General features: G+C 47.0%; 2 protein-coding genes across 2 annotated transcripts; one reads left to right on the top strand and one right to left on the bottom strand.

Annotated features, from left to right (window-relative positions):
- Window positions 1-30: 30 nt before the first annotated feature.
- Window positions 31-14449, bottom strand: LOC127599268 (SH3 domain and tetratricopeptide repeat-containing protein 1). The gene is made up of 21 exons (XM_052063091.1): window positions 14310-14449; window positions 12756-12797; window positions 12523-12585; window positions 12008-12138; window positions 11602-11707; window positions 11368-11508; window positions 11037-11235; window positions 10271-10347; window positions 9451-9646; window positions 9226-9356; window positions 8442-8480; window positions 7032-8345; window positions 6681-6821; window positions 6378-6596; window positions 6062-6242; window positions 4369-4519; window positions 3881-4003; window positions 3467-3617; window positions 2233-2429; window positions 1797-2063; window positions 31-1491 (listed from the first exon to the last, which is right to left on the bottom strand). Exons 2-20 carry the CDS (start codon window positions 12784-12786, stop codon window positions 1830-1832), a joined length of 3825 nt encoding a protein of 1274 aa, XP_051919051.1. The 5' UTR covers window positions 12787-12797; window positions 14310-14449; the 3' UTR covers window positions 31-1491; window positions 1797-1829.
- LOC127599455 (RING finger protein 150-like) lies at window positions 13675-19988 on the top strand. Its single transcript, XM_052063415.1, has 6 exons — window positions 13675-14849; window positions 15449-15699; window positions 16053-16207; window positions 16872-16968; window positions 17049-17292; window positions 18144-19988. Exons 1-6 carry the CDS (start codon window positions 14393-14395, stop codon window positions 18260-18262), a joined length of 1323 nt encoding a protein of 440 aa, XP_051919375.1. The 5' UTR covers window positions 13675-14392; the 3' UTR covers window positions 18263-19988.
- Window positions 19989-20067: the final 79 nt, after the last annotated feature.

Genomic DNA, 20067 nt, shown 5'->3' with positions numbered 1-20067 from the left:
GTACGAATGAATGGGCATGAGGCTACAAAGTTTGTTTTGAATAGTTGGTTTTTAGTAGTTGAATTAATACTGAATTTTGAAACCAATGTACATCATTTTTATTCATCGCAATTTCAACATTAATCAAAATATTTTTCCCCCCCTAAATGCCTCGCCCTCCTTAGTTGTCATGACTTTCGTTCCTAGTTGGACAACTGTTCGTCCTAATGCGAGTCTGTCCAAAAAGTCCACTTGTGTGACGTGTCAAAAGCCATGGAAAATACGACAAGCACCCAGGTGAGTTGCGTGAGTTTTTTCTTTTTGTGTGAGTTTTTTCTTTTTGTGGCAACTGTGCACGGCATATGCTTTGGTGGCCATGTTAAATGTCAGCGACTTCATCTCGAATAGCCTTGCGCTGACTGCGCCATGAGCACGCCGACTGCTGATCCAGACCTCTTATCTAATTGCCACTGCAGCAACACCGACTGGGCACAACATCAATCTCTCACTGCTGCCTTCTTCCTACCGCCACCCTTAATCCGTTGTGCCATTCCCTCCCTCCTACCCCGGCGGCTCGTCCGCCTGGGTTCGCTGATGCACCATTTGTGATTTTCGCTTTGATTCGTTGGGGATGGAGCTGGGGTAGTCCGACTTTTGAAAGTTAGACTGTGTGGAAAGCAACAGGAAAAGCAATCTTGAGAGCGAAAAAAAAAAAAAAAAACTCCAGGAACGCTAACGTATGGCACGGAATGACGTCTCTCCTTGGACTCAACTCTCTTAAGGACGCACGCACCACGCGGCAGCTAAATATATTCATGTGCACGATTAAAATAAGCAAATGCTCTAATTATGTCAGCCTCACAATCCCATTGCTCGGTCTGACTGATATTTTTAGCGCCTATTCAAACCAAATGTAGTCCCCCCCACCCCTTGTGTTCAAAAGTGTTTTTGACATCTTGATTGTCTTTTGCAGCTCGCAGCTGACATTCACCGCAAGCATCTTTCACATTTGCATATGACCAGATTGCTTCATCCAGATATGACTTAGTTCCTCTCATAATTCACTTTAATTTTATTTCATGCTTTGTGTGTTGAATATTTCGGCCGCTGAGTTGCATCTTGGCAGGACCCAAATTCCTCCCGTGAAACAAGATTACGCTGACCCTCAGTGGGTAAACACTGACATTACTCGACACTGCACAAGTGGCCGACTTTGCCTCAGTTTCTTCCAAATAGTAAGCTTGTTTTCCACATCAGAATGACTATTCAGGGCACTACTAAAATGAGTACGTCTTATGAGTCGGGATCCCGATCTTGATTACGTGATCTGAAAAATCCGTCCCGATTACATAATTTTCAGATGATTGGAATCCGGGGTAATTCATGGCAGCTACAATGCGACAAAATATTCCTGAGCTACACAGATATTGCCAAAGGAAAAAAAATGTAGACGCATTTTATACTACGCAACACAGCGGACGTGCTGAAACGCTGTCCAGTCGTGCAATGATAGTGTTGGATTGATTATTTTTAGTCATCATATATTCGCTTATGCCTGACATGATAAATTGATTATGCTTGCAAAGAAGAACGCTTATGCTTGCAATCATTAATTGACGATGCCTGCAATGAAGAACGCTTCTGCTTTTAATAAAGATACATTCTTTATGTATGCACATTTAATCCATTATATACTCACTTTTATAATCAAGAATGCTTGGTGGACTGTGTGCAAGTTTAGGGACGCAACCACCTTTCCGAGGACGTGGTTGGGATGAGATAAGTGTTAAGACTAAACAGTGAGCAAGGGTGAACAGTGAAGACATTTCTTACTGTCGTCCCGGCGGCCCCTAGTAAACTGCCACGCTGGCGCGGTCCACCGCCGTGTTCATCCTCCTCACGTTGAGCTCTGCGGCGAGGCCTCGGGATCTCTTGTAAAAAAAGAGCGAGAGCTGGCGGTCCATGAGGAAGTTGTGGTAGAGGGTGGCGAGGCGGGTGCACAGCACCAGCTGCCACTTCTTGTTTCCCACATCCATGGCTGCGGCCAGAGCTAAGTGGTAGTAGCCTGCCGCATCAAAAGGTTCCTGGAACGAACAAAGGCTGATTGGACCAAAAAAAAAAAAAAGACTGAAGGGACCAAAAAAAACAAAAACCCGAAATGAAGTAATAATAACAATAAATAAATGGAGCAATTATTTCAGGACATGAATGAATTCTTTTACAACTTTGGCTTTCTGTCCAAAAATCCTGTACCTTCAGATTGTAGAAAAGGATGTCGCCCAAGGTCCGATAGACCCTGGCGTAGTAGAGAGCTTCCTCGTCGAACTGCAGGGGGGCCGGGCAGAGGCTCAAGGTCTTCAGGTAGTAGTGTTCGGCCAGCTCACACTGATCTAAACGGTGATACAAGGTGGCCAGACGATGGTAGGCCACTCGTTCGTTCAGGTGCTCACCTGCATGGAAAGGCGCCAGTCGCTGTTACGACAGTCAGAGCCAAATCCAACAACAAAACAGGCCCTTCCTGTTTTCCTTGTGCAAATGGAAAGTGCAGTTCGACGACCATAGCAAGCGCTATGCAGGGTGCCCTCTAGTGGTATGCAAAAGATTGATGAAATCCAAATCATTAAGTAAATTTTCCGATTTAAAGGGCAAAATTAATGTTCAACTAGTGCACATTGTTAGAATGGCTCACAATTATATTCAATATACTTTTCAGGAATAAAATCCTTGCCACTTTTTTTCTATTAAAACTTCCTACTACACTTCTGTATTTTAATGTTGGTCATTGGTGGTACTTGGGAAGCTATGTTCTTTTAAGGTGGTGTTTAGTGTAAAAACTACCAGATGAAATTCATGAACCCATTTAGTGCTTCACTTGGAAAGTTGTGTCGATCGACCCCAGTCTGCCTGCAGACGAACGCGTGACCCTTGGAGATTCCACTGCCAGAGCAGAGTTTACGGTTGGTGTATAAATGGTCAATCATCATCAAGACAGCGGTAGCTCTACTTACGAACGTCTCTTCATCCGAACTTTTCAAGTTACGAAACGCCTCAACAGGAAAATACTGCCTCTTGTTACGAAAGAAATTTCAAGATACGAAAGGTAAAAATATAGTATGCGCTGCGACCCGCAGCTCTGAGTTTCCCGAATGCAAGATGCTCTGCCATTGGCTGTTATCGAGCATCTTCCTGGCATCCCATTGGCTAAGAGGGACCTCTATCAAAAGTGTCTGTGTGTTTAGATATACTGAATAGAAGATATACTGTATGTCTATGCAGCGTCCTCGTCATTCGCCCCTCGGGCCATGAGGTGTTTCAATACTTTTGTGTAAATATGAATGAATTACCAAGAAAAAATATTCACCAGTCGGGCGATCGCTCACTATGCTGAACAGAGGCAGAGGGCCCCATAGCCCAAATTTAGCTTCAGGCCAACTCTGAGGTATGTGGTCAATCCAGCGGAAGAGCAAAGATTTGCCCCCTTTCCTACCCAGAGTGATGCTGATGTCCAGAGCGGTGTGAGCAAACTCCACGGCCTCCCCGTACAGTTGGAGATTCAGCATGACTTCTGTCAGCTTGTTGCACAGCCTCAGCCTGCTGGACGTGGCTCCGCTCTTGGCAGCGATGGGAAGAGCGCGATCCTGCGTCAAGCGCACAACATGCCAAAGGATCAAAGATGCAAAAGTCAACCCCCGATCACTCCTCTGTTGGAAAAACTCACAGGATGGGTTTTTGTGCTCAGGAAAAAGCAATCGTGGTGTCAAGCAACTATACTTAAGTGAGTTGAGAAGTTTATTTTTGATTTTCCAGATTTTTAAACGATTCATATGTAATTTTATATGGCAAAATTGTTTTCTCAGGATTTTTTAGGAAAATGTCCAAACACCGTTTTGGGGACACCTACCCTGTAGTACATGATAGCCTTGTCTCGGTCCTGGCTGCTGTTGAAGAAGACATCACCAGCAGCTTCCAGAAGTTTCAAGATGAACTTGGTGTCTCCTGTGCTCAGAGCGACATCCTGAGCCACCTGACCACCATGTGAGGCAAAAAAAGGAAAGACAATTCAAGAGAAGTAAACGTTTGAGAAGTGGGGGTTTTTTGCGAGTCAAACTTGGCCGCTACAGTTTTAGTCAGACCGATCAATCAGAGGACAGAAAAGTGCTGACATGTTGTAGGCACCGCGAGGCAATTTTGAAATCTGATCGGGTTCACACTTGCTCTCCTCATCCACCAATCGTTGCATCAATTAGTCGTCCCATTGCTAACGTAGCTTCAGTAACAATGGCCTTCTCCACAGATTGTGATGATTTGGCAGATTGGACTGACACGGCAATGGGGAGAAGCTGAAATCTAACTGGACAAAACCAAACAATCAACCAACCATCCACACACCTGCACGTAAAGTTCCACCAGTTCCACCTGGCCGAGGAGGTGGTAGAGCTTGCCGGCTTGTAGCCATCCGTATGCTTCCTTCTCCTTGCGGCCCAGGTCGATGAAAATAGCCAGACTGCTCTTGGTGTGATCGAGAGCTGCGCGATAGGCCCTACGGATGGTGAGGAAAGCACTCTTTTTACTGGAAGAATTCTACAAGTTAACGTCGAGCACTTGACTAACAGTGGCGGTTCTGGGGGGGTCAACGGGGGCCAGTGCCCCTGTTGCACTGAATATGGCACCCCCTCCGACGCAGTCGCGCCGAGTCGTCGACGCGAAAGGTGGAACAAAAGTGCGTGATTTAACATTCTCGTCGGACCTTTTAGTGCGCTGCACCACTTAAAAATGAGCGGGAAAATGAGAAGCAGACTGCAGAGAAGGAAATTACCACGACGTGTGCGTGTGTGTGTAACTTTTTTAGTCTCCCTTTTTATTTTACTTTTAATGTAACAGGATCAATATATAAGACATTGCCTTTTAAAATTTGGATAATTATATGCATGTAAAACATCTAGCTTCAGTGTATTTGCAATTTTTGTCCCCGGCAGACTGCTACCATATCATCCCCTGGCTTGAATATTCTCAACAGATGGACACAACGTATTGTTACGCTTGCAGACGTTTTAGCCCTCCTAATACTGTTTTTTTCTCATCACTGTAATGTTATGACTACATTTTCAAAGTTTGAAGAAATAAAAAGTCAAATAAGATTTCGAATCTGTCTTTTTAGCCCTGGGTTGAATGTGCCCCCCCGGCCCCAGCCCGGGCCCCTCAGTGAAATTGATGCAGAACCTCCACTGTTGACTAGTAGTCAACCTTTTTTGGCCCATGGACCGGTTTCGTGTCAGACAATAGTTTCAGGCCGGATAGACACAACAATATAATACGATATGACCTGAGTGTGGTATTTTCGAAACATAATGATAAACATGAATCATGACACGAGGAACGAGGATCTGGCCGCAACATTCTCCAGTCGCTATAGTAACATTTAAACGTGCCTACAAAATAAGATACATCACATAAAAGTGCATGAAAAATACGACTCATGTCGCCGCTTATTATGCTGAGCAGCCTTGGTGCGTGTGAAGCTCCTGTTGAGATAAAGCCGAATTAGAAATAGGACTCCTGATACTGTCGACTAAATGTAGCCTTATTTTTCTTGAAAGTCATAGGCTCCTCTTCTGTCTCCTGGCTGGGCCTGTACCCCTCCCGGAAAAACATTTCAAAGACGTTTGTTTTTTATGCGGTAACCTATCACGTGACCGAGAAGCGCGCATTCACCTGTGTCAAAAGTGACAAAATGTAGACTGATATAACAAACAATCCGGTAAAATTTCAAAATAAAACATCTTTCAGATTCTGTGCGACCCGGCACCAAATGACCCGCTGATCGGCGGTTGGGGACCCCTGATGTAGAGCACAATTTTGCCTCACTCGTAACATACAGTAGTTATTTTACTAGTGCGTGGATATGTCATGTACTGTAGTAGTGACAAATAAGATGATTCAACACGCTAGAAGAACGACGCTACATGTTTTGGCTCACTAGTCGAGATACATGTTACTCGTGGATCAAAGCTGTGCATAGTTAGCAACTACATGCGCCAAGTACTACGAGTGACATCACAAAAATCATCGGTCAAAAGCACACCTGTGGGTGGCCAATGAGAGGAAGAGCTGGCTGATGGCTTCCTGCACGTCGCCCTCCCGTTCTCGATCAGGCGTCCCATGAAGCAGCCGGACCTGGTACTGGCTGTAGATGATACGTCGGGCCCGGTCTGGACTCTCGCACTCGTAAAGGTGGCATAGACGTCTTACCGCCGTCAGCTGGCCTGCCATCGAAATTATCTGTTGTAGTCTCTTACTCTGCATACATTCTCAGTAACTCAAGATAGAATTCCAGAATATTGGCAGGGAATGAGGACATTGTCTCATTTTGGATGCAACGACGGAAGAAGGCAATTTACAGTCTGAGAGGTTGGCTTTGATGGCTAGCAGCAAAGCCCACTCGTAGCATCCTTTCCCGTAATGCATCCGCCGCTCCTTCACGCAGTGTTGTCCCAGCTGCAGCAGCACGGCGATGAAAGTCGTCTCGTGTCCTCCATCCAGCGCGGAAAAGAGACGCACAGACTCCATCAGGTGCTTCTGCGCTAGTCCTTTAGCTCCAACCTTGAGACACAGCAGGCCTTTGTGAGAAGGAAGGAAGCGCCTCGTCGTTTACTGAGATTCCACTCGGGTCATCATCGGATGCTAATAAGGACATGAAATACCGAGGTTAGCAAGCGCCACCGCCCAGTTTGGCGTGTCTTCGTACTCCTGACAGATATCCACAGCGTCGCGATAGCTCTCCGCTGCCCTCCGAATGTCACCCATGCACCCGAGTGCCACGCCGCGCATGTTGAGTACCAGCCCTTGAAGCCAATCAAATAGCCAACACTCATCAAGTCACGTCGTTTAAGTCCAACTTAAGTCGAGTGTCATGAAAACCAAGTCATCGTCAAGTTGGTCTTCCATTAGTTTTAGTCATGCAAGTAGAAAATTGGCGAGTCAAGTCATGAGTCGCCCATCTGTGGTCAAAGGTAGAAACAAGATTGAGGTCCAAACACCAAAACCCCACAAACCTTCCAGCGGCACGGTGCAGTGCTCCGGCAGGGCGTCCAAGACCGTGTCTAATATGTGCAGCCCCGTGCTCGGTTCAAGGTCGTGGATGTGGAGCCATGCCAGCCAGATGAGGGCGATCTTCTGTTCTGCCATGTCGGGGTAGGAAGGGGCGGCGCCGATAAGAGCGCGCATGAGTCGGATGGCGTGGCCCAGCATCCCGTGTTGGTAAAAAAGCTGCGAGAGACAAAGGGCCAGCTGGTGCTTCAAAACTGAACGTGATTCGTGGCCTGGCGCTCCTTGACTGTCGCTCAAGGAGAGACAGCGATGCAAATATGGAGCCAGGTGGGCTGGGAACGAGTCTCCGTCGGTGGTGTTGTCTGAGACGAGGAGCAGGCTGCTGAGGCCCTCGGTCAGCGTCGCAGAAGGATGCAGCAGCGCGCTACCGGCAGAGCAAATACTAAGATGGCGGAGGCCCATTTCCCTTTGCAGCCTCCCGAGCGTTAAATGTCCTCTGCTGGGGGAGACGCTGGACTTTCCCTGAGCTCCTGCGCAAAGAACAAGGAGCCTCTCTAAGTAAGGGACAACTTTTGGCCTCTTTTTCTGAATCCAGTGGTGCCTCGCCAGAAGATAGCAAGCTCGGGCTTCAGCCATTGCGTTTTGAGACAAGATCGCCCTCTTGAGGGCATGTTCTAGAACCGAGCTTTCCGTCACACATTCCAGGCAGTCCGCCGTGCCCATTAACAGGGCCGCCAGTCGCTCGGACATGCCGAAGAAGCTCTCCCTGTTCTTCTGTAACAGATAAACGCCGGCCAGGTTGGAATAAATGCTCGCCAACAGCCTGAGGTCGGCGAAAGTTTCCCGGGGGACGCCGAGCGCCTCCTCAAAGTAAACGCGGGCCTGGCTGAATTTGGACTTGGAGGCGCTGAACTTGCCCAACAGGAAGCACAAACGAGTCTGGGACCAGAATTGTCGTTTCTTCCTGGCGGTTTCTCTGGCGACGGACAGAAAGGAAATCAACTCGTCCTCGCATGAGTGGCCGCAGAAGATGGTGGAGGACACGAGTTCAGGACTTAGTACGTAAAAGGCTCCGAACTCATCTTTGTATTCACGTCCTTTCAGAAAGGACAGCAGCAAAGTGATGCTCTCTGTGCGTTGTCTTTCTTCAGCTGGTTGCACAGTGATACAACGAGCCACCGCGCGGTGGCCTTCAACTGGATCCATCGCTTCCTCTTGGGTTCTCGTACAAACACGCCGAGGGGATCGATGCTTTTGTCCGTCGAGAAGCCGCGCCGTATTTTCCAGGAAGTCAGCCTGAACTGGGGCCGAAGGACCTTCTGAAAAAATGAAAAACAAGATGCTGAGACCAGAATCTTCCTCATGTCCTTTGGTTGGGACTCAGTCAGTGAAAGAGCCAGTCGAGAAGGACTTACTTGACCGATTGGTCTTGGAGTCTTGGTAACTGAACACATCTAAGATTGAACAATAAAGAGCACACGTTTGTATCTTGCATTCATCTCCAGACTTGCATCAACTCCGTTTGATGCTCAAGTCAAAATCGGATCCCTCGAGCGTCACCGGGGACGATGAAGCCGGAGTTCTTATTTCAACGGATTCCTTTCTCAAGTTTGCCATCGACAGATTCCCTTTGATTGATCGCTTTTATTACTATTAGGAGAGCTTTTTGCAATGGATTTCTATCCCAAATACCCTATAGAAGCACAAAAATCCATCCATCCATCAATCCATCTTCTACCGCTTATCCGGGGCCGGGTCGCGGGGGCAACAGCTTTAGCAGGGAAGCCCAGACTTCCCTCTCCCTAGCTACTTCTTCCAGCTCTCCCCGGGGGATCCCGAGGCGTTCCCAGGCCAGCTGGGTGACATAGTCTCTCCAGCGTGTCCTGGGTCTTCCTCGGGGTCTCCTCCCGGTGGGACATGCCCGGAACACCTCACCAGGGAGGCGTTCAGGAGGCATCCGAATCAGATGCCCAAGCCACCTCATCTGGCTCCTCTCGATGTGGAGGAGAAGCGGCTCGACTCGGAGCCCCTCCCGGATGACCGAGCTTCTCACCTTATCTCTAAGGGAGAGCCCGGACACCCTGCGGAGAAAACTCATTTCGGCCGCTTGTATCCGGGATCTCGTTCTTTCGGTCGCGACCCATAGCTCGTGACCATGCAAGCACAAAAAAAAAACACAAAAATGTTTCACATTTTTACCTAGTTTGTAGTTACGGCCAATATCACTTTGAGACGTGCTCTTGAGTAGAGCAGTAGTTTCCTCAATGACGCCGTCTTCACGCAGATTGTAAAAGTCGACTTCTTCCCCAACTAAAAGAGCGTTTACCGAGCTGGACTCATGATAAAACAACAACAAACGACACGTCATTGCTTCCGGAAGCCATTTTGCACGCTCCGTTTTCATGTTGCGGGGGTCACACTCACTCGTAGGTGTCGCCCGAGGGTTTCACCTGGCTCGCCCGCACAAGACCCGCTTCTCTCGTTTCCTCTTTCATGCCCAAGAACCAGCCGTGACAGGATACCAGTCGTCCCACGATGATGATGCGATCATCCGGGGACACGCTGAGCTCATCTGGGCCTTCGGCATCATATCGCGTGGCGGCCACACATGTGCCTGTGGCTGAATACGACAAGATGATGAGTTTAGAAAAAAAAAATTTAACAGGATATCTACCGTAGGTATTTTGGGCCCAAGATTTACAGTGCGTCCCAGCCAGTGTGCCAAGAGAAATCAATTTTCACTTAATTGGTCCGAAAATTATTTCTTTATTTACACCAACTATCTGTGCTGGTGACCTATAATGATAGGCAGAAGAGTCAAATATTTTACACAGATAAAGTGTAAACTGGGATGAGCTCATCGTTATTTCACTTCATAAAGGCCTCAGAGAGTTGTGAGCCATTGCATAATAACACCACATTTACTCTCTCAGCTCATTAGTACGGCGCTAATATTAGTCATTCTATGCAGAGGATAAAGAATACATAATCATGAGTGCTCTCCTATTGTCAGTGTAATGTGTCAGTGCTGAACCATGTCTTCAAACAGTACAATGCTCGTATCTCAAGTCTGTGCGAGCGAGTCAAAACAAACAAAAACAAAAAAAAAGAAAACCAGACGGCTCACATCTCGAAAAACTCATAAGTGGAGTTACTCATGTGTCATGGTACCCTGAATGTGCCTTGGCTCAAGAAAGGTTGGGAAACGCTGCAATAGTCCTGTGGATGCAAATTTCCACCTTACCAAAGTGTAGAGGGAAGTCACGAACGGGTTTACCGTCACCCACCACAATGCTCTCTGCGCAAGACTTAAGAAACCACCTGCGGACACATCACAAGAAACACGACAGACACTTTCATCGCCACTGCACGGTGCCGTACATTCACTCCACCGGAAAAATATTGTTTGCAATCAGCCCCTGCTATATTGCGGTTCATCTTTTGTGCCAGCGCTATTTTCCGCATGAATTTTAGACAAACATTTTTTTTTTAAATTGGGATTTTGGTAGGATACGAACTGGCAAGTTTCCCTTTAGAGTTGTGCGCCTACAGTGCATGACCATGTTGTGCCACAACTTGACAGGGAAAACTGAGCTCAACTAGCCGTAGCTACAGTTGATGTAAGAGCAAGAAGAGGCAGCGAAGAAATCTTATATTGGACGTTGTGCCGTTGAAATAAACAATGTTTCATTCACTTTTGTTGTATGTGTTGCTGCTCCGTGTGTGTTAAAGTAGCAGTTGTTCTAAGGTTAACAATTACATTGATGCTAATGATACGCCGCTAGCCCGTCTATGCCATTTAGCATAAAATGTTAGCATTAAGCTGGTGAACGTTGTTTTCCGGTTTACAGTAAATGTCAACTGGGAAGGACAAGTAAACAATTTTAAAAACATTTTCATAAGGTCTCTCTGTGGTGTTTTTTTCCCCCACCTATCAGCCGGCGAAGCCCGGTCTCGGACCCGATAAGCAGGGCTTCACTCTGGCAAGTGTTCCTAATGGTTTGACTCACTGATGAAAAGGTATGACGGGCTCCAGCGCAGGTTTGGGCGCGGTGCCTCGGGCCCCGTCGGCCAGGCAAAGGACAGTCCAGCCCGAGTCCATGAAGGGAGGCTCGAAGAGCGCAACGTCGCCTTGCTCCAGGTAGAGGTCAGCTCCGGAGGTGCAACTGTCAAACATCTGGCTGGCGGCGCAGCGAGCAAACAGTGACCCTTGGTGACACAGATCACAACACAGAACCCGTTAAATCTGACCAGCTTACAAGAAGCAAGTCAGTATTCTCTCATCTGTATATTATTTTCTTGTATGTGTTGATGACTACCGTCCTCTTTGTGTAAACGTACCTTCTTGCATGAGGACACACGAGTAGATAACATGAAGCGTGTCCTCCAGAACGGAAACTTTGATTCCAAGATGGTTTTCCAAAGAAAGGAGCCACATCTTGTGGTCAAACAACAGATGCTCCATGCAATGACCCAGCCGACCTTTGGCAATTATCATCAAGGAGCCGCATGAAAAATATTTTGCAAGCTCAAGGCTGAAGCTCGATGTAAACGTACACAACATTCCCAAATTACCGTGCGTGAAATAGGTTGTGAACTTCCACACTTCCTCGAATGCCTTGAACGTGACAAAAATCACTCGGTCTTCACTGTCGACGGCGACCAGGTGAGCAGACAACTCCTATTTGACACAATATTTCTTTTTAGATTCATATTTATTTCTTGGGTCGATTGAGTTCATGCCAGAGCCTGTATTCTTGGACATAAGTACTTCCACTTTTACCAGAGTTCTTTTTTTTTTCTCACCACAAGTCTCTGCACTTCTGCTTAAGTCCAGTGTGTGAATATTTTCGTCATCTCTGCTCGATTCTATTCAAAGTGTACTAATTCCAATGCAGTTGTCCCCCCGCCCCTCCCTTACCCACCCAAACTGCCTGTAGAAGCCAAACATGAAGCTTCCAAGTGTGTTTTTGTGACGTACCTCAATGAGAGCGCTGAGCTCAGTGCTGTCGGCCTGCTGAATGCGCAGTTTCCCTCGCAGCATTTCCTGCAACTCCTCATGTGCAGGAAGACGCTCGGGACCCATGACCACATCCAGGCGCACGGGCAGAGCTGGGCACAAAGTGCACCAAAAAAGTCAGGGATCGGCATCCACATTTTCCTGAAAGCCTTCACACCGACGTCAGTCATTTATTTTGAATAACTAAACAGTCAAAGTACAGCAACTGAACAGCACAAAATATTTTGTCTCAATGTCAATTCTGTTGAAAAAAAATGAGTTGCCTGTACTTGCTGTGCAGTATGATGCAGGCGTCAAGATTAATCAGTGACTGCAGAGGGTGAATGTATAAACAGCTTGATATGGACTCACATGACATGTTTACTACTGGGGTCATTTGGGCTTTTAACACATCCTAGTTCTGTTCACGAGCTTCAGACCAATGCATGCAATATGGCAAGTATGCAAAAAAAACAACAACATAAAAAAGAAGTAACCTGTTGGAAAGTTCTCATCAGATGTTCCCTTTGGATTGGCAGCCTCTCTCGAAAAAGCAGCACCTGGAAGAAACATGGAGAGGAAAGAAGGCAATCCATGAAAAATGTATTTGTTCAAATCGTCGCAATGTTTTCCAGATAAAAATCAACCACGATCAAAAGGCCGTGTTGAACATATGTATGATTAGCAAGCTTGGCGACAACATGATGGGGGAGGCGGTACTTTTTTATACCAAGTCTGCTGTGTCGTCCGCTGTTTTCCATCGTACTGGCTTCTGCTGGTCACACAAGCACACTGTGAGGACACACATCAGCACTTCTCTGAGGAGGAAACAAATGTCAAACCCACAGCGGCTGCTCTGGCTCTCCAAAATAAAGGTTAATGAATTAGGTGGTCATAAACGGTTACATGAAAAGTCAAATAAACACGTTTAAGATGTTATTTGACTTTCACGATTGTACCAAATTTAAAAGTAACCCTGACCCTCGTGGTGCAACTCTTATTTTGAGGCTACACTCAATTTCCTCTACGTCCCTGGATAAAATTATGTACAGGATTTTATTTTCCCATATTGCTCCTTCTGTCCTGGTATTTGTTGGTTAATCATCACACAATGAGTAAACAAACCACTTTCCCCCCCAAATGGAAAGTGTGGGTGCAGGGGGGTCGGGGGCTGCAGGATGAGAAAAAAAACACTGAAAGCAGCCAGTTTGCTTCTCCAAAAGTGTGCAAAGGAGCAGAGAGGGCTGCTACAGTTTGAAATACTGACAATTTCTACAAAGGGGAATGTTACCCAGCTTTATATAATGTGCATCTCAATTGACTATTTCCAAAATCTTCATCAATCAGGGATATTTACCAAAATAAAACTCAGATATAATAACCTCATATTAACATAAAAATTGTAAGTTCAATTCAGTTTGTGAACTGTAAGAGAAAAAGTCTGCCATTGTTATGACAATAAACAGCCGACGCAACAAACCAAATAGGTTAAAAACTGATCAAGCCTTCAGCATTGTGCAATGTACTAAAAGAAAAGCTGGTCGTGGCGTCCACAAATCACGTGCCATGGAATTAGCCGATGACAGTAGTGCCGTCACTTCAAAGATTGTTCAGACTTTCCTTTGTAAAGCAAGAGTTAGACATTGGGTCAAAGGTTTGCATGCCAGACCACTGGGCGGCGTAGCTAGATAATACTGCATCACAGAGCAACTTCAAAAAAATGCAAGTAAGAATGACTCCCAGCGGATAAACAAATGATTCTTATTTCAAAATAACAGAAAACCTGTATGAGTTTCTTTTTCGGTTGCATAATATCAATTAACGCAAAAAGAGAGATAAATAAAAACTATGATAAGACAAAATCTAATCAAAATTCATCATTATAAGGCTGCCGTCGATGATTGGAAGCTTTCCAACGGACCTCATTTTAACATTTACTTTGACAATCCACCACTGGATGAGCCTGCGTCGGTAGCTGCGAGGCGCTAGCTTGACACCGAAAGGTTGGGGCCAAGTCAAAACAATGCACCTTAAATGGCGTCTACAAATTAACGGAAATCTCGAACGCCCCATGCTCGATTGTCGATTCTCAGCCGCTATTGCCCTCTGATTTGCGACTCGACCTTCCGCCGACGCTTCGGTTGCATTTCCCCGACCTCGCGCGGATGTTTTTGTCGGCTGCAGATGGAGGCGGCTAGCGGCCGCCTGCTTTTAACGTAGCCTGCCGCGGGCCATCCGAGAGCAGAAAGACGGGGAAGACATAACGAAAGACAAACGCACAGACCTCCAGACGAGCACAGGTCCCTCTTCTACGTCGGTACCGGCTCATGTCCCCATGGCGGACTAGAACTCGTGCTCCGTCCCGTCATGGCTCCGTGCTCCTTGGCGGCGGCCTGCCGTAGCCTGGCCCTCTCGACGTGGCTGCTGTCCTTCTGCTTTGTCCACCTGCTGTGCCTCGACTTCACCGTGGCCGAGCGGGAGGAGTGGTACACGGCCTTCGTCAACATCACCTATGTGGAGCCTGCCACCAAGGCGCTGCGGACCGACAAGACCGAATGCGGCCGCTACGGGGAGCACTCGCCCAAGCGGGACGCTAAGGGGGTGGTAGTCCTGCCCGCCGCCCTGCACGACCGCCAGGCCTGCGACCCCGCCACCCCGTTCGTGGCACCGGCCCACACCGGAGCCTGGGTGGCTCTGATTGCCCACGGAAACTGCACGTACAAGGACAAGATCCGGCATGCCGCCGAGCGGAACGCCTCAGCCGTGGTCATATTTAACGTGGGCTCGGGCAACGCCAACGACACCATCACCATGCCTCATGCAGGTACGCCTGGCGCTTCCCTCTCCTCTCCTCTCCTTTCCTTTCCTTTGTACATCTCTTGATGAGCACCGGGATTTGGGGTGAAATCTTAAAATTAATCTACAATACTCAAGATCATAAAGGGGAACCTAATTTGACCACCGTCGGCTCAAGATGGCGCCTCACAATTAATCACCAGTCCCTCAAACAGGAGATGAGAGTCTCACAGGATGAGATTGGCAAGTTGCAACTTTGGGACTGGAAGAGTCACAGAAAGGAAGACGAGTAGTAAAATCCAACAGCGTTGGTTAACTTTGTTATTCAGGATGGGTGCGAGAGGAACGAACAGTTGGGACACCTGTTAAGGACTTCAGGGAAGGTCAAATAAAGTATCATCTGTAAAGGTTGCAATGCACTTATGATTTATCCTTAAATTTCACCTTAATGCCAGATATGCCTTTTGAGGGGTAGGTTATGTAGCACGGTTTGGTGTTCAATTCCTGGCAAGTGATTACGAGTGACATGTAGAAAAATAGACATGTCTAATCGAGCTGCGGATGATAAAGCGCTCTAATAAATCTCTTGAGAGGTTTTCCTCTAACCTTTTTAACCGTCCTTCTCAGGCACAGGCGATGTCGTGGCCATCATGATCCCAGAGCCCAAAGGTCGCGAGGTTGTTTCGCTGCTGGAACGTAACGTGACGGTCACCATGACCATCACCATCGGGACCAGAAACCTGCAGAAGTACGTGAGCAGGACCTCGGTGGTCTTTGTGTCCATCTCCTTCATCGTGCTGATGATCATCTCGCTGGCCTGGCTCGTCTTCTACTACATCCAGAGGTTTCGATATGCCAACGCGCGAGACCGCAATCAGGTTAGAAACGGGGCGTCCACACGAGGGCTGGGTTAGGAATCGCTGACTCAGCCTCTGGATATACATGTCATGTTCAAGTCCTCTTAAAATACCTCGGTAGTAGTTTTATATGATGCAGGAATCATTCGCTCATTTCCAATTCCATATTAAGGAAATTTATGTGGATGTTTTAGGGAACTATTTTTGGTCCACTATACTAAATGGAGCTCTTTCAATTGCTCTGAAAAGTTATACTATCACCCGAATATGCCACGAGACTGCGCCAAAGCAATCCGTTTGAATCAGTCAGTGATTCCCAGACCTGCTTTGAACTGGAGCGGGGAATAAGCCCTACTCACCCTCCTCCCCTGCAGCGCCGCCTCGGTGACGCAGCCAAGAAGGCCATCAGCAAGCTGCAGGTGCGCACGATCAGAAAGGGCGACCAGGAGACGGAGGGCGACTTTGACAACTGCGCCGTGTGCATCGAAGGCTACAAGGCCAACGACGTGGTCCGCATCCTACCATGCAGGTATTTTTACTCCTCGCATTATTTACCCACTTCCGATTATGGCCATTGGAATTAATCAGAACTCACCAAGTTAAAAATTAACTCGGAATAGGGAAATAAATATAGTGGCGCCTTTTTTAACTCAAAACACTTGTATTGCAAATCATTGTTACCCAATGAAAGAATGGAAATATAAGTTTGTGTGTATTTCATCGTTTGTTTACCAATATCTGTTGTTTAAAGGGTTGTAAAACTAATTATCAATGCTAACCATTAGCATGTCAATGGGATTTTACATAAACATTTGCATCAAGCTAGCAGGTGTTTAATTTGAAAACACCGCAAGTAATTAGCTACGTTTTATGTTTAGTTTTAGCTTAAATGTGTGTCATCATTTGTTTACTGATATCTTTTTCATCGTTTGTTTACTAATCTGTTGAAAGGGTTGTAAAACTGGAATTATCAATGCTAACCATTAGCATGTCAATGGGATTTTACCTAAAAATTTGCATAAAGCTAGCGAGTGTTTAATTTTTTTTTAAAACCGCAAGTAATTACCTGTGTTTTTATGTTTAGTTTTAGATTAAATTGATCAGTTCCATCGGAAGTTACCAAAATGATCGAGCGTAACTTACCTGGAAAGTTAGCTGCAAAAATCTGACTCCACTTGTGTATGCTCTTGAAGACATTTGTTCCACAAGAGCTGCGTGGACCCGTGGCTACTGGATCATCGCACGTGTCCCATGTGCAAGATGAACATCCTGAAGGCGCTGGGCATCGCTGTGAGTACGGCGGCAAACGCGGGGCAGCGCCCTGCTCGGCTTTCACTTGGCATCATTTCTGCTCTGCCCCTCGTGTTCAGTTGAATGCCGACTGCCTGGATGAGCTACCGCTGGACTACGACCTGGCCCTGGGTGGTGGTGCGGGACCGTTAGCGCTGGAGGCCGTGGTTTCCGGAGCGGCCGGTGACGGCACGCTAAGCGAGGGAGGCTCCTCTGTGGTTTTGGATCCGGGGGTGCGACGCATGGGACTCCCGCAGGACTACCAGGACCCACCCGACACCCTGAGGGACAGTCCTGTGACAGCCACCACCGACACGCATACTGGTGAGCTTCACGCTGTGGTCACTTCCGTCACTTCCGTCACTAATATTACAGAAACTTGTCAAGTCACTTACAGATACAGTAGTAGACTATTCTTTGTATCTGCATGTCTATATTAGACTGCCTCCCAGTGGACAAGGTGGGCAAAACATAAGGAGCAGCGCAATTCATTGAATGGCTGTGCATTGAATTATTACTCTACGTCTTTATAAAGTACAATTTTGTAGTCTTACTAAAAAACAGTCATTTTTGAGGGGGCGTTGGAACAGATTAATGCAATTTCCATTCATTTAAGTGGGGAAATATGATTTGAGGGCGGCCCGGTAGTCCAGTGGTTAGCACGTCGGCTTCACAGTGCAGAGGTACCGGGTTCGATTCCAGCTCCGGCCTCCCTGTGTGGAGTTTGCACGTTCTCCCCGGGCCTGCGTGGGTTTTCTCCGGGTGCTCCAGTTTCCTCCCATGTTCCAAAAACATGCGTGGCAGGCTGATTGAACACTCTAAATTGTCCCTAGGTGTGAGTGTGAGCGTGGATGGTTGTTCGCCTCTGTGTGCCCTGCGATTGGCTGGCAACCGATTCAGGGTGTCCCCCGCCTACTGCCCGAAGACAGCTGGGATAGGCTCCAGCACCCCCCGCGACCCCAGTGAGGATCAAGCGGCTCGGAAGATGAATGAATGAATGATTTGAGATCCAAATATTTTGAGTTACCAGCCTTGTCAAGGCATGACTTGTATCTCAAGGCACTGCTGGAATGTATCAACAAAATTAACCAACCTCGCTTCCCTTGGATATGTGGCAAGATCTTGCACATTGACTGGAAATGTGGCACTGAGCCTGTTCGTCTTGCATGCTGCAGGTGAGCTCCAGCCGATGGCGAGCAGCGTCTCAGTGGCGTCGCTGGTTATCGCCGTGGAAACGGGTCTGTCGGATGAAGAGGGATCCTATCAAGCATCTCAAATGGAGGAAAAGTCCTGAGAGGAACCTTGAAAAATGTAAAGAAATAGTACATTTTAAAAAAATCAAAATGGGAGACATGGAAGAGGAACTTCGAGTTTGACCCGGTCCCAACCGTGACAACCACAGCAGGTTTCCCCAAAGACCTGGTCGACTTAGGTTGGGGTCATTCTCCTCTGCCAGGATGGTACACTGTTACGCGTCATCTCATTCCCCAATCGTGCCCGGCGTCCCAAATCTCCACTCCTTAGCTTCTGCGGATTCACACTGAACTTCCTGAATCCAGAGAGATCCAAAACCTTTGACAAGGAAACAACCGAAACCAAATCTCACTCCAGTCACGAGTCGAGTCAGACTTAAGGTTGACGTGACAAGTCTGTTGACATGTAGGAATTCAAGGTTACGTCATGTTTTAGGAGTTTAATGGAAAAGAAATTTACTTTTTTTTTTTTTACGTGGCTAATGTGCAAATCTATGTTGTGACTGAGCAAGTTTGTCCAACTTGACGAACCAGAGTCATAACTTGCTTGAAATTTAGCGGCCGTTTGACATGACCTGCTTGTTTTTGGGGTTTTTTTGGGGGGGGGGGTGGACTTACACATGTGACTTCCTCCCACCTCTGGTCGTCTGCTTCGTCTACCTTCTCCGGAATGTTCCAGGACTTGGTCCGTTCACCTCTTGTCCTACTCCAGAATCCCGCCACAAGGCCACTGGATGAACAATTGTGCCGACTTGGTCCCGGCAGCGTTCTAACTAGCAGGGCTCTGTGTTTGTATTTGCCCGCGTGTCCAATTGTAGGGCTCATCCTCCGTCCCGTGAGAAGATGGCAAGAGATGTTGGTACAGAAAGCAAACAGATTTTGACATTGGTCCTGTCTGCCGACAATCAATGTTTGGGGCTCGTAAGATTTTTCTCTTCCGCTCTTCCACGCCACGGAGAGACGACGCTTAACTACGAGAGCGAGAGATCGTCATGTATTTTGCTACCAGAGGAGATGTTTATTTTTGTAATGCCAAGAAGACTGAGTGGATTCTCCCTCTCCTGCTGCCGGCGTCTTCCGCATGGTCAAGCAGCGCCAAGCAACGGGACGTACTTAAAGGTCACAATTGTTTCCATGTTGAGTAATGAACTTGCACAGCTTGAATCCAAAACAAAACGGGTGTCAAACTCCTTTTAGACGCGGGTCGTGTTGTAGCTACGGTTTCAACGGAAGGCATGGAAAATAGTGCCAAGCAAATATTGAAGCATACTGTCCAATTTGCTTTCAAAGAAAGATTTGGAGAAATCAAATGTGTGAAGTGTCAATTTCAGTCCAGATTTTCTGCCAAATTGAAAAGAACAAATTCATCAGGAAAATTAAGCAGATGGGTTGCGTTTGCTTGAGTGGGCCCCCTCAAACTGAGTTTGGCACCATCCGTTTTGTCAAGTGGAAACGTGATGCCATTCTTTGGATATGAATAGCATTTCAAGGTCCAACTGCAATGACATTTTACATTCATTTGGTGTCGATAGGTCATTAAGAAACTTCCTAGGATGCTTTTGTTGGGGGCTGGGAGATACAAACTTTTTTTTTTTTTGGTCGTCAAACCTTAATTTGCTATCTATCCATTTGTTTGATCACTTGAACACGGTGCAGAGCTTGTTAGCTGTAATATGTGATGATGATGATGACGTATTGTCATGGCTGCTTTTTCTTTTGTGAATGCTGTTTGAATTAAACTTCTCTCTGTTGTGTTGTGAACTTTCACCTCGTTGGTGATTATTGGCAGACCTGTTCATTCTTAGACAATTTCACCACCGCAAAAGGGGCAAAAACAAAAAAAAAA

Source organism: Hippocampus zosterae, chromosome 1 (assembly GCF_025434085.1).
Source record: "Hippocampus zosterae strain Florida chromosome 1, ASM2543408v3, whole genome shotgun sequence".
Classification (NCBI taxonomy): domain Eukaryota; kingdom Metazoa; phylum Chordata; class Actinopteri; order Syngnathiformes; family Syngnathidae; genus Hippocampus; species Hippocampus zosterae.
Note: the sequence above shows the minus strand (reverse complement) of the source record. Positions and strands in the feature narration are given on the sequence as shown.

Bases quoted from the DNA above. Each gene is read 5' to 3' on its own strand.
- LOC127599268 (XM_052063091.1), bottom strand. From the start codon at position 12,786: ATGGAAAACAGCGGACGACACAGCAGACTTG. The intron at 9,647-10,270 runs GTAAGGTGGAAA...TGTCGTATTCAG, and splicing joins TGACTTCCCTCTACACTTTG to CCACAGGCACATGTGTGGCC. The intron at 9,357-9,450 runs GTGAGTGTGACC...TCATGAGTCCAG, and splicing joins CCCTCGGGCGACACCTACGA to CTCGGTAAACGCTCTTTTAG.
- LOC127599455 (XM_052063415.1), top strand. From the start codon at position 14,393: ATGGCTCCGTGCTCCTTGGCGGCGGCCTGCCGTAGCCTGGCCCTCTCG. The intron at 16,208-16,871 runs GTATTTTTACTC...ATGCTCTTGAAG, and splicing joins GTCCGCATCCTACCATGCAG to ACATTTGTTCCACAAGAGCT. The intron at 16,969-17,048 runs GTGAGTACGGCG...CCTCGTGTTCAG, and splicing joins TGAAGGCGCTGGGCATCGCT to TTGAATGCCGACTGCCTGGA.